At 39.3% G+C, this 12743-nt stretch overlaps 1 protein-coding gene across 5 annotated transcripts in view; it reads right to left on the bottom strand.

The window, feature by feature from the left end:
- Positions 1–12743, bottom strand: part of WDFY3 (WD repeat and FYVE domain containing 3) — a 352404-nt gene that overhangs the window by 218627 nt on the left and 121034 nt on the right. For all 5 annotated transcript variants that reach the window (XM_068233510.1, XM_068233509.1, XM_068233512.1 and 2 more), the window contains one exon: positions 11478–11639. In XM_068233510.1, coding sequence (XP_068089611.1) covers positions 11478–11639 — 162 coding nt within the window. The remainder of the gene's footprint in view (positions 1–11477; positions 11640–12743) is intronic.

The raw sequence follows: 12743 nt of genomic DNA, 5'->3' as shown, positions 1-12743 counted from the left end.
AGCATGATTTTAGCATACCGGTAGTTCCTAGAGAGCTTTAGGCTGGATCAGAGTAAGGTCAGGGTTCATGTTTGGCATGACAATGCACGCTTAATACAAGCAAGTACAAGAAATACTGACACCATTTTTAATGAAGATGAAGTTCTTACACCAAGACTGAAAATTCTCATTTAGACTGGAAATAAGCATTCAGGCAGATGGCTTATCAAATATTCTATTAAGAAATTGCAGTGGGGATATTAAACAGATCGATAACTGCCGACGCCAGATGGAAATAACTATTGCACAGGCAGCAGTATGTGTAATGATTTCTGATGTAGATTCAGTTTAAGTGTTTGCTCCAACTCAACCAAAACCTTCATATTCCTGGTATTCCAAGAGCAAATGCTGCTCAGACAAATCACTTCGCTGGCGATGTTCCAGACAGACAATGTTAATGGTTTAACCACTGCAAACCTGCAGCCCATTCTGCAAGGAAGGCTCCTGACTGTCACCTAAAAATAGATCTTCCTTCTGCTCTCATATTTCAGCGCCTTTTGCAGCATTTCATTGAATTCATCCAATAGAGTCTGGATTGCACTGGTCAGGCTGGCCTGAGAGGTTAGCCCGCTCCTTGCACAGCCCATATCACCCATCAGACAGTGTGCTGCCTCTCCTGATGCAGACAGTACAACTGTTCTTATGTAGGGGAGTACTGACTGTAAATGCTAATTGCAACCGTCTGATGTAGCATTTGTTTTCATGCATTTTACATGTCTAATTCCCATCTGATTTAGAGATCAGGCAGTCAGACTGCGAGGTTCTTTCACGATACTGCTGTCACCTACCCTGCTGCTACCAAATGTAACCAAATAAGAAGCGCACATTTGGGTAATTAGGCTCTGTGGCTCTTCAGCATCAGAATACTGTACATGATCAGTGGTAAAAACCTTGAATACAATTCGTTATGCGCGATCTTCCTGCATTGAGGTCTGCCAGGTGCACAAGCATCCATAAATGCACTAATCGGGATACAGAGATACAGTCTCATTAGCCATTTCAACCAAGCTGAACTTAGGGAGTTTTACTAGTAACTGTAGTGAAAATAACGTAATGATTTTTTTTTTTTAATATTCATTTATAAATTAACATATAGTAAAACCCCCATTATCCGGCACCAACCAAGTGGGGTTTCTGGTTGCTTCAGAGTCCATGTTAAAATTAGGCTTAGTTAAAAAAACAGTACTATACGCCACACTGTATACATAATATAAACGCTGCATTAAAGGGCCGCTATCGTGAAAATTGTAAAAATTTACAATTACAATTGTAGAAATTTAAAAGAACCTGAACACGTACAAATACATAGTACTTTTCTTCCAGAGTAAAATGAGCCATAAATGACTTTTCCCCCATGTTGCGGTCACTTACAGTAGATAATAGAATTCTGACAGAAACGACAAGGTGGGGGATTCTCAAGGTTTTCTTTATTTTCAAAAGCATTTAGTGAATTGCAGTTGCTCTGCACTGCCAAAAAAATGTGCAAACAGGTAGGGGGGTGGTCTGCATCTTTATATAAATCCTTTTTAGGGATTTGTCTCTTTAGAAATAAAGGCTATGCAGAAAATCCCCATGAAGAGATGGACTAGTCCAAATCCTGTCAGTTCTGTCAGATTTCTACTACTTACTGTAAGTGACAGTAACGTAGGAGAAAAAGTAGCTTATAGCTCATTTTACTTAAAGCGGAATGTAACCCTGCATTTCAACTTTGCTCTAAAACATTATTTACAGCCTATTATATGCAAAAAGCATTTTTTTTTTTTTTTACTAGACCAGCATTGGAAGGGTTAAACACAGAGGTTTAAAGTTCCGTGGAGAGATATACATTTAACTAAATAGAATGTAACAAGTGATAAATGTTACACACTCTTTGGCTGTCCTCCAGCTCCTTCTCAGTCAGAGAGAGGAGTCACATGCCACACTTAGATACATTTTGTTTACATAAATGTATCTATGTCAGCTTAGGATGCTTCTGCAGTTCTGTCCAGGAACTTGAAAGCTCTGTGTAACCCTTCCAATGCTGGTCTAGTAAAAAAAAAAATGCTGGTTGCATATAATATACTGTAAATAATGTTTTAGAGCAAAGTTGAAATGCAGGGTTATATTCCGCTTTAAGAAACCTACTTCTTATTCGTATGTGTTTACATGTATTTTAAATTTTACAATTTTTGTGATAGTAGTACTTCAATGTTGAAATACAGTAATTAAAAACAAATTAGGACAAAGGGCAGATGTAATGTAACAGAGGATTACTGTATAAAGATGTGTAATATGTTGGCGCTTTATAAATACAATAAATAAATAAATAATGTGTAAAAGTAGATTTATACATTCTGCAAGGTCAGGATTTTTTTTTCTGGTTGCTTGATAATTCTGGTTAAATTACTTGTTCTTAAATTGATCACAGGTGTTGACATCTTTAGTCCTGTCAGATATCAGCGAATTGTTTGGTTACTGAGAGTGCTATGCACACAGAGAGATACTGCTTGCTTAGCGGCTGGAAACTGCTTTCTGTGAACCTTGTTACATTGAGGAAAACAACAGCTAGCTGTCAGCGTCGTGGCTCTGAGATCATAGGAGGGGTTTCACCACAATATCAGCCATACAGATGTCTCTTATGATCCATTTGAGAAAAAGGTAAAGATTTCTAATAGGAAAGAAAAGGTATCGGCTACTTATTGTGATGAAGTTCATTCCTGGGTTAAAGTTCCTCTTTAAAGATCATGATGGACATTATGGGACAAAAGTTTGGTGCTCAGAAACTCATATAAAAAAGGTAGCAAACGCAAATCCTGATCCAAGTGTTAGTAAACACCTTCGTTGGAGTCAAAGCCCTCCATACTGGCCATTCCAACCCAGCTGAGATCGGTTAAGAAATCATTGCTGGGCATTACGGTACCGATTTTCAGTGCTAGTAAAATTGCGTAAAAGTTTGTGAATGCCGAAATCCCAAAGTGAATGCTCGTTCTTGAATGCATCAGCAGGAGCGGACTCTATCCCTATATCCAACATCTTAATGGAGGTAACTGTGCTCAGTCGCCACAGGAGTCTAAACGCACACAGTGAAAATACATGATAAACTGCTTGCAACAGAGGTTTATCTGGTGTGAAAGGGCACAGGGCCACCTTAAATGCATTTCATGCTTTTTTGCCTTTTCCTCAGTGGCTGAAGTGGACCATGCTAATTATACTGATTCATGTATCTTCTGCTGTTTGCAGTAATTATTTCATATAATAGAGCAGTGTGTATGTATGCTGCCATAATAAGAACATTTCTCCAGGGCTGTGAAGTCGGTCCAAAAATCCACCGACTCCGACTCCTCAGTTTAGGATTCCACCGACTCCGACTCCTCGACTTTGCATATTACAATTTTGTTGATTAAAAGTATGTAACATGAAATTCGTCTCTTAATTGGCAACGCTTAGGAATTTTACAAGACAACTGGAGTGAGAAGGATATGTAGACTACTATATTTATTCCCTTTAGACTAAAACTAGTCCTTGGTAAGAGTACTTGTAAAAGGTACAAACCGGAACAAAGAACATCTATCAGGCCCTAGGCAATGTAAGTGTGGGTACATGTAAGAGTGATGTGCAGGTACTCTGCAGGGGAATGAGGAGATTCTTCCTCTATTACACATCTGAACATGGATCAGGCCCTAGGCAATGTGACTGTGGGTACTGTGGGTACTTCTTCCTCTATTACACATTCTTCATGCACAATCTGAACAAGGTTTATGGGTGACAGACAACACCTCTGTATTCAATGTGCACAACATTCTCAGTGGATTCCCTGCAGCTCTGTGGAGAGTGCATATGTAGAGTATAGTACTACTGTGTAACAAAGTAAACCTGAGACAGATGAAATTTAAGTTTTATACATACCTGGGGCTTCCTCCAGCCGCCTTCAGGATAATCAGTCCCTCGCTGTCCTCCTCCACCACCTGGATCTTCTGCTGAGTCCAGGTACTTGAGCCAGTCGGGCGTAGTGCGCATGCGCACACTCCGCTGCCAGGAGCATACTACACCTGTGCAGCACTATTGCGCAGGTGCAGAATGTTCCTGGCTGTGGAAGCGGCATGCGGCCGGACAGCGCTGACTGGCTGAATTACCAGGACTCATAGCAGAAGATCCGGGTGGTTGAGGATAGCGAGGGACTGATTAGCCTGAAGGGGGCTGGAGGAAGCCCCAGGTATGTATAAAACTTTACTTTTCATCCGTCTCAGGTACTCTTTAATTTGTAGTCACCAAACCAAATTTTAACAACATATCAAATTATTTGATTTCATCAGCAAAGGGAGTGCATACATTTGCATAAATCAGCATCAATGCAGAATTATTTCCATCTCATTGACCATCTCTATTAGTGACACGGCTACACGTCAGGATTTATTCTTACAGCATAGATGTTATTTAGAATATATAAGAGATTCCTGTGTACACATCATATATACAGTCACAATCAGATATGTATATCTGACCTTAAAAATACGGGGACTGCTTTATTGAAGCAGCACAAGTAACTAATTTTGATTGGTTTATTTCATTTTTGTGGACTAAGCACAGCTATTACTGTATATATACATTATTTTTAATGACTATTATCTGAGAAATAGAACATTTTATCATATTTTCTATTTTAATTACAGTTACAAATTCATTAGGAGTCGGAGTCGGTGCATTTTTTCCCGACTCCGACTCCAGGCACCCAAAATTGCCCGACTCCACGACTCAGACTCCACAGCCCTGCATTTCTCTATGGAGCCAGCTCAAACTGTGACTACATCAGTCACAAACACAAACATTCCCGCTTTCAAAAAACGCTATAGAAATGAACAGCCTGTGTCCCATACATTCCACAAAAGTAGCTTTCTTTGGTCTGCTGCACAGAAAAAAAAAATGAATAAGCCCAAGGGAAGAGACAAGACCTCTGAAAGTTTGCATTAGGTCACCTGAAATTAGCCATTACAAGCTATAATTTTCTTCCTTCAAAAGTCTCTCTCAAAGAGTGGGAACTAGTATCACTGTTGGGACTCTCTCTCCCTATAGGTTAGACACTTCTGGCTAAGAACTTCTTGGCTATGGGGAATATCAAGTTAAATTAAAATGCACTTCAATTATGTAGCTCCTAGGTTTGCTTACATTGTTGAAGAAAGTGACAGATTTGCTATATAGGAAACCTACAGTGAGAAGAATATGGAGACTGCCACTGTATTCAGAACGCTTTATCTGCATATGTCCAACTGGCAGTAAAGCGTAATTCAACCTTTGAACATTCTCAAAAATAATGTGTGGTTTATAGAGTCTACTAGTTGTGTACTAATTACCAGGTGGAAACTGTAAGTAAACATAATGGGTGGCACAGTGGCTAGGAGGCTACTACTCTTGCTCTCCAGTGCTAGAACTTTGTACGGTCTCTCCCTGCTCTGGAGAGTGCTCTCCCAAGGCATTCTGGATCCTTCCATGTCACAAAAATATATCAGTAGGTTATTTAACTTTCCATTAAAAAAAAAAAAAAAAAAAAGTAAATGGCTCTAGATATTAGACATTCACTTTTGCCTGGTTAACCAAACAAGTTTAGTGGTGTTCATAAAAATCTCACTGCAAATTTCAGGATAAGAAGCTTATCCGCTAAACTGCAACGTAAAGCAAAAAAAAAAAAACACTTCTGAGATATTCTAAGGTAGCTGTTGCCCAATACAGAGTATAGGCAGTACTTGGACAAAAAGGCACTACATTTAAATAGTTTGAAAATAGAGATCAATTTAGAATTCCACAAAATCTCTAAGCAGCTTGTAAAATATATTTGATAATCGATTGTCCTATTTTCAGAAATCCAAGACAAGACCAAAAAAAAAAAAAAAAAAAAAAAAAAAAAAAACCCTCAGAGCTGGAGAATGTCATCCAATCAAACAAATACAAAAACTACATAATTCTTGCCCAAAATTATAATTTGTGACAGCTTTGAGTCAAAATCTAGAGTGAATACAGGTGTTCCCCAGTGGCAAATTTACCCCGCCACACTGCAGGTCTCCTTCTCAGTCATGTCATCTCCTCTCCATTAAACAGTTGTTGGTGTAGTGAGTCATGCAGCCCATCTAAGCATGGGTTAATGGTCACGCAAGGTAATCAAGATAATTTTCGGGAGACCTTTATCTCCTGTTTGCACATTGTTTTAGCTCAGTCTCATCTCTGGTCATACCCTGGCACACTGAAGACAGTGGGGACACTGTTCACAATAACTATTCAAAATCCCATGGACTTTCATGGCAGTGCCAAGTTCAGAGAAGTTTTCCAAGATGAAGTGTTACTAATTAAAATCCATTTCTAAAGTTTTTGATGGAGTAACAGAAAAACCTTTTATTATTAAATAATTAAGCCCCGCTGAACTAGCCAAGTCCTACCTCTGTTGTCAGTTATATGGATATTCTGCTCCAAGATGATGAATGGTAGCAACGTAACATCCAATAGCATGTAGACACACTAGTAACTAAACCTTTAATTAGCACCTTGCAATGTAACATCAAGTTCAACTTTGCAGGCCCTAAATGTCGCAATCAACTAAAGCATACAATTCTGCAATCTGCAAGCCTGGTATGAATAACTTAGATGCAGGGCTGTGGAGTCGGAGCAATTTTGGGTGCCTGGAGTCGGAGTAGGGAAAAAAATGCACCGACTCAGACTCCTAATGAATTTAAACTGTAATTAAAATAGAAAATAGGATAATGTTCGATTTCTCAGATAATAGTCATCGTAAATAATTTATATATATATATATATATATATATATATATATATATATATATATATATATATATATATATATATATATATATATATATATATATATATATATATATATATATATATATATATATACAGTAATAGCTGTGCTTAGTCCACAAAAATGAAATAAACCAATCAAAATTAGTTACTTGTGCTGCTTCAATAAAGCAGTTCCCGTATTTTTAAGTCAGATATACATATCTGATTGTGACTGTATATTTGATGTGTACACAGGAATCTTTTATATATACTAAATAACATCTATGCTGTAAGAATAAAGCCTGATGTGTAGCCGTGTCACTAATAGAGATGGTCAATGAGATGGAAAGAATTCTGCGTTGATGCTGATTTATGCAAATGTATGCTCTCTTTGCTCATAAAATCAAATAATTTGATAGGTTGTTAAAATTTGGTTTGGTGACTAAGAATTAAAGGGTACTTGAGATGGATGAAAATAAAAGTTTTATACATACCTGGGGCTTCCTCCAGCCCCCTTCAGGCCAACCAGTCCCTTGCTGCCCTCCTCCACCACCTGGATCTTCTACTACGAGTCCCGGTAATTCAGCCAGTCAGCGCAGTCCGGCCACGTGTCACTCCTACAGCCAGGAGCATTCTGCACCTGCGCAATAGTGCTGCGCAGGTGTAGTATGCTCCCGGCGGCAGAGTGTGTGCATGCGCACTACACCAGATTGGCTCAAGTACCTGGACCCATAGCAGAATATCCAGGTGGCGGAGGAGGACAGCGAGTGACTGATTAGCCTGAAGGGGGCTGGAGGAAGCCCCAGGTATGTATAAAACTTTAATTTCATCTGTCTCAGGTTTACTTTGTTACACAGTAGTACTATACTCTACATATGCACTCCCCACAGAGCTGCATGGAATCCACTGAGAATGTTGTGCACATTGAACACAGAGGTGTTGTCTATCACCCATAAACCTGGTTCAGATTGTGCATGAAGAATGTGTAATAGAGGAAGAATCGCCTCATTCACCTGCACTCTTACATGACGAGGAGTCGGAGTCGGTGGAATCCTAAACTGAGGAGTCGGAGTCGGTGGAATTTTGTACCGACTCCACAGCCCTGCTTAGATGTCCACCTAAAGCCCAAAACAACTTTGCTTTTCATTTTAGCTTTACAGATCCAAGACAAACAGATTATAAATACACACTAATAAAACTGCACTTAGATGTCTTCAGGATGTACTTATCCATGGTAGCGTTGTGGGAGGAATAATTTTACAATCGGACATTAAAACTGCATAGTAAATGAAAGGGAAACTTAGGAGTCTAAATAGTGAATACAGTATTTATGTTATTAAAAGTTACATTATTATTCTGAATCACAGATCTATGTGTATGAACAGGAGGCACAAAACAATAAGAGCTATTCATGATGGTTGTCTAGTGATCCAGTGCTGTGAATCTCTAAATGACATTAGGGGGCAGGTGTACTGACACTAGATTTTCATTGGAGACGAAAACAAATGATCAACTAAGGCAAGGAGAATCTACCTTCAGCAAACGGCATAAGTGTACACAGAAGTGTTTTTAAAGATTCAGCAACCAACAGTGGGAGGCTACTTGAAAAAGTATATTATTTAGTATTAATATAGCGCCGACATCTTCCACAGTGCTGTACAGCGCACATAGTCTTGTTACTTAACTGTCCCTCAGAGGGGCCCACTACCATAGTCATATGTCCATCACAGTCTAGGGCCAAATATTTAGAAGGAAGCCAATTTAACGTATATGTATGTTTTGGGATGTTGGAGGAAACACGCGGAGAACATATAAAAAGTCTGTGCAGATAGTGGCTTGGATACCTGGCTTGGATTGGAACCAGGGAGAAAGCACTGCAAGTGCCATCCACTACGCCACCATGCTGCCCATGTATATATAAAAAAAAAAAAAAAGTATACATGCCATACATAGCTCTATGGTATACTTGAAACCATGATTACATGGTGCATTGCAGTCATTAAACGTTATTTCACTTTGAAACACAAAATTACTGGCACAACATCTCAAAACTTGTCACGCTGTTGTGCTTTTTAATTAATACCTTTTGCACAAGAACATTGTCCAAAATTTGACAACAATACTTCCCTTCTATGGTTCAATAAAAAGGTTTTGAAAAAACAAAATTTTCATATAGACAGTTCTGTAAAGCTGACATGCATCTAGACCAAGTCAAAATACATCTTACACACATTAAGAATGATGAATACATATGGATTTCCAGAGCAGGTTTATTTTGTTAAAAATAAACAACAAGTGTCAGCGCCAAGGCAGAAGGCGACCGCAGCCGAGAAGGACAATGTCCAAAAGTCCACACAAGCAATGAATATATAAAGTCAGCACAGGTCTATAGTAATACAGCTTTCATCATTTTTTGGTATACAGGATCTTCGAACAAAAGGGTAAAGAAGCAAGGCTTACCAGATTCCAACAACCCACATTATAAGGTTGTAAACGAGTTTGATAGGTGGTCCGCAGAACTTTCAAATGGTGTCGTTTCACCAGCGATGTTGCACACTACAGATTCCTCCGGAATATAGTAGATATCCTGAGATCGCAGAGACTCACCAAAGGGGAGTCCAGTAGGATAGTGACATGAAAGAGATGTACGGCACATCTAAGTGTAAACCGTCTTTATTACATAACAAGTAAAACAATTAAAAACAAGGATAAAGGAAAACTCACATACGGGGCCCGTGCACTGGGAACCCCGAAAAAGTAGCGCGCATAAAATGGTCAATAGAAGACCTCAAATAAAATGGTGCCGCCTGTCGCCTTCCCTAATATATATAGGGAAGGCGACAGGCGGCACCATTTTATTTGAGGTCTTCTATTGACCATTTTATGCGCGCTACTTTTTCGGGGTTCCCAGTGCACGGGCCCCGTATGTGAGTTTTCCTTTATCCTTGTTTTTAATTGTTTTACTTGTTATGTAATAAAGACGGTTTACACTTAGATGTGCCGTACATCTCCTTCATGTCACTATCCTACTGGACTCCCCTTTGGTGAGTCTCTGCGATCTCAGGATATCTACTATATTCCGGAGGAATCTGTAGTGTGCAACATCGCTGGTGAAACGACACCATTTGAAAGTTCTGCGGACCACCTATCAAACTCGTTTACAACCTTATAATGTGGGTTGTTGGAATCTGGTAAGCCTTACTTCTTTACCCTTTTGTTCGAAGATCCTGTATACCAAAAAATGATGAAAGCTGTATTACTATAGACCTGCGCTGACTTTATATATTCAGGTTTATTTTGTTGTCCAGCTGGGGAAAGACCCAGGTAAAAAAAGAAAAAAAAAACAAAGGACAAATTAAAGTCTAGGGAGACAACACTGCCAAATGTATGTATAAAATACAGCAAGAGATTTAAAAGGTGATTTAGAGACTATACTTTAGTTTTATTGATATGCTTCCTGGAATTTGCAGACATATCTAAGTCTTTTAGTAATGTAAGGAATAAATCAAACATCAATGATTGGTAGTACCAGTAAGGCTCCTAAAAGATACCATAAAAAGAAGGACCACTAACTAAAATACTGACAGTGCTATTTACAGGGAACAAACTTTTCCTGCCAACATTATTTGCAGTTACACTGTGCTGTTTGAAAAAAACACATTTTTCCCGAATTTGAACGTAAATAGTGTGCAGAACAATATGCGTAGAAAAAAATAAGATTATTATTCTTATATAAAAAAAAATAATCAGAAAATTGATTGCAATTCTTGAATGGACAAAATATTTTTAAAAAAAATGTATGGCGTGTGGCCACCTTCGAGTAAATCTTTCAGCTGCGCAGCCTTCAATCCTGTTTGCTTACAAGATCTTGGAGTAGATCGCTATATACATGCAACATCAAAAGGTTTTAAGATTTATTTATTTTTTGCAAGCATAAATTGTGAGATTGTGAGAGAATGTGTATATAATTAAAATCATGTAGTTCACCTAAATCCCCATTTATCCAAACTGGATCATGATATCTCTACTGAGGGAGATTTCTAGATGGCCCCTAGTAAAGTCAGTCCCTGTGTTTAGTTTGTATTTAAAGAGACTCTGAAGTCTAAAAAAAAAACCCAGTTTTTATTTCAGATTGCTGTTAAATATTAATGTGCCACCTAAACCACCGCATACCCGCGGCTGAATACTTACTATAAACCCCTGAAATCCATGGGCAACAAACCACGATTTTCTTGGTCGTGGATTTTGCTGCCCTATGGAGGCAGAGCTTTGGGCTGTTGCTCTGCCTCCATTCGCGTCCATCTGTGCTGATTACCGCCTTTCCTCCGCCCCTCTCAGTGAAAGAGGACGGGGGCAGGGAGAGGCGGTGATCAGCGCAGATGGACACGAGTAGAGGCAGAGCAACAGCCCAAAGCTCTGCCTCTACACAGAAGCGCTGCCAAAATCTTCCATGGGGGATTTCAGGAGATTATAGTGAGTATTCAGCCATGGGTATGCTGCGGTTTAGGTGGCACATTAATATTCAACAAAAATCTGAAATAAAAACTGGTTTTTTTTGAGACTTCAGAGTCTCTTTAATATACACAGCTTAGTGCAGACCCTTGAAAGTATTGCACAGAAAACCAAGACCATTCAAAATGGATACTTAATTACTAAATGAAAAGAAATGTTACCTGTACAAAGACTTTCTGAAGCAAAGCTCTGCGCTCTGTCAGGGGCAATTCATTTTCTGCTCCTCCAGGTACCTCAGGCACGTGTGGGAGGTCAAAAAATAGGTACAGGCATTTAATTAGGGTGGAAGGCACTGACATTGTTGTCATGCAGTCCACGGTTTTCTAGTTGGAAACAAAAGCACAGTAAAAAACAGACATTTTGATCATCTCAAATTAAAAGCAAATACTACCGATTCAACTTAAAGCATATCATACAATAATTAACTTAAGCTAATTTCAGAAAGGCATTAAAGATCTATGAACCCTAAAAACTATCAATTAATGCCCACCCAAAAACGTACAATACAGCTGTAAATGATCATTCTTTAGTAGACCGTATATTTGCCGAATGATACATCCAATGTTTGATGTCTGAACCACTCTGCCTATGCCTTGTAACAGAGTGCATTCCAATTCATCAGTAGCTCGATGTGCAGGTAATGTGGAGTAGTGATATGGAGGTCTGCCATTGCAGCAAGCTGCCCTGAATTCGAGACATCAGAACCCCTGGAAACTGCAGAGATGCCACATGTTTACATAACCTAAGTAACAACTTAAGCAACTGGAAGGCCTGAATTTGTTTGGGGTGCTATGGTCTCCACAAAAAGGGAATGACCGAGCCAGGAGACATTACAGAGGAGGTGAAGTAGCTACCAGGGAGTATATGCAGAATTTTACTCATATGTATGTATGTATGTATGTATGTATGTATGTATGTATGTTCATATGCAGGGCTAGGCAGAGGCGAGAAAGGCTCCAGCCTCAGGGCGCAGAGTAGGAGGGGGCGCACAACTCACTCAGCTAGCATTCCCATATTGTTTTTGAAGCAGAGAGAAATAAGAAAAAAAGGGGGTACATGGCAGCGACTACAGGCCAGACACCTAGAGATTAAGGTGTTGGGGCCCTGGTACGTCTCTTAGTCTAATAGTAATCAGTGCATGACGGCTGGGGTGGGAGGGATGGAGGGGCGCACTTTGGTGTCTTAGCCTTGGGTGCTGGAGAACCTTGTCCCGGCTCTGTATGTATGTGAGGGAGCACCACAGAGGAGGGGGGTTTTGTCCTCTTGTAACTATGCATGGTAATCAGAAGTCAGTTGGGTCACAAAGTCGTGAATGGTAAATTGCATATACTAGTGTTTGTTGCTTTATTTTGATGTGGTATCTGAAGCCAACAGTTGTTTTTAAAAACATATTGTTTAAGGTTAACTGTCTCAGATGCATAGAGTTT

This window comes from Hyperolius riggenbachi, chromosome 1 (assembly GCF_040937935.1).
Source record: "Hyperolius riggenbachi isolate aHypRig1 chromosome 1, aHypRig1.pri, whole genome shotgun sequence".
In the NCBI taxonomy this organism is placed as follows: domain Eukaryota; kingdom Metazoa; phylum Chordata; class Amphibia; order Anura; family Hyperoliidae; genus Hyperolius; species Hyperolius riggenbachi.
Note: the sequence above shows the minus strand (reverse complement) of the source record. Positions and strands in the feature narration are given on the sequence as shown.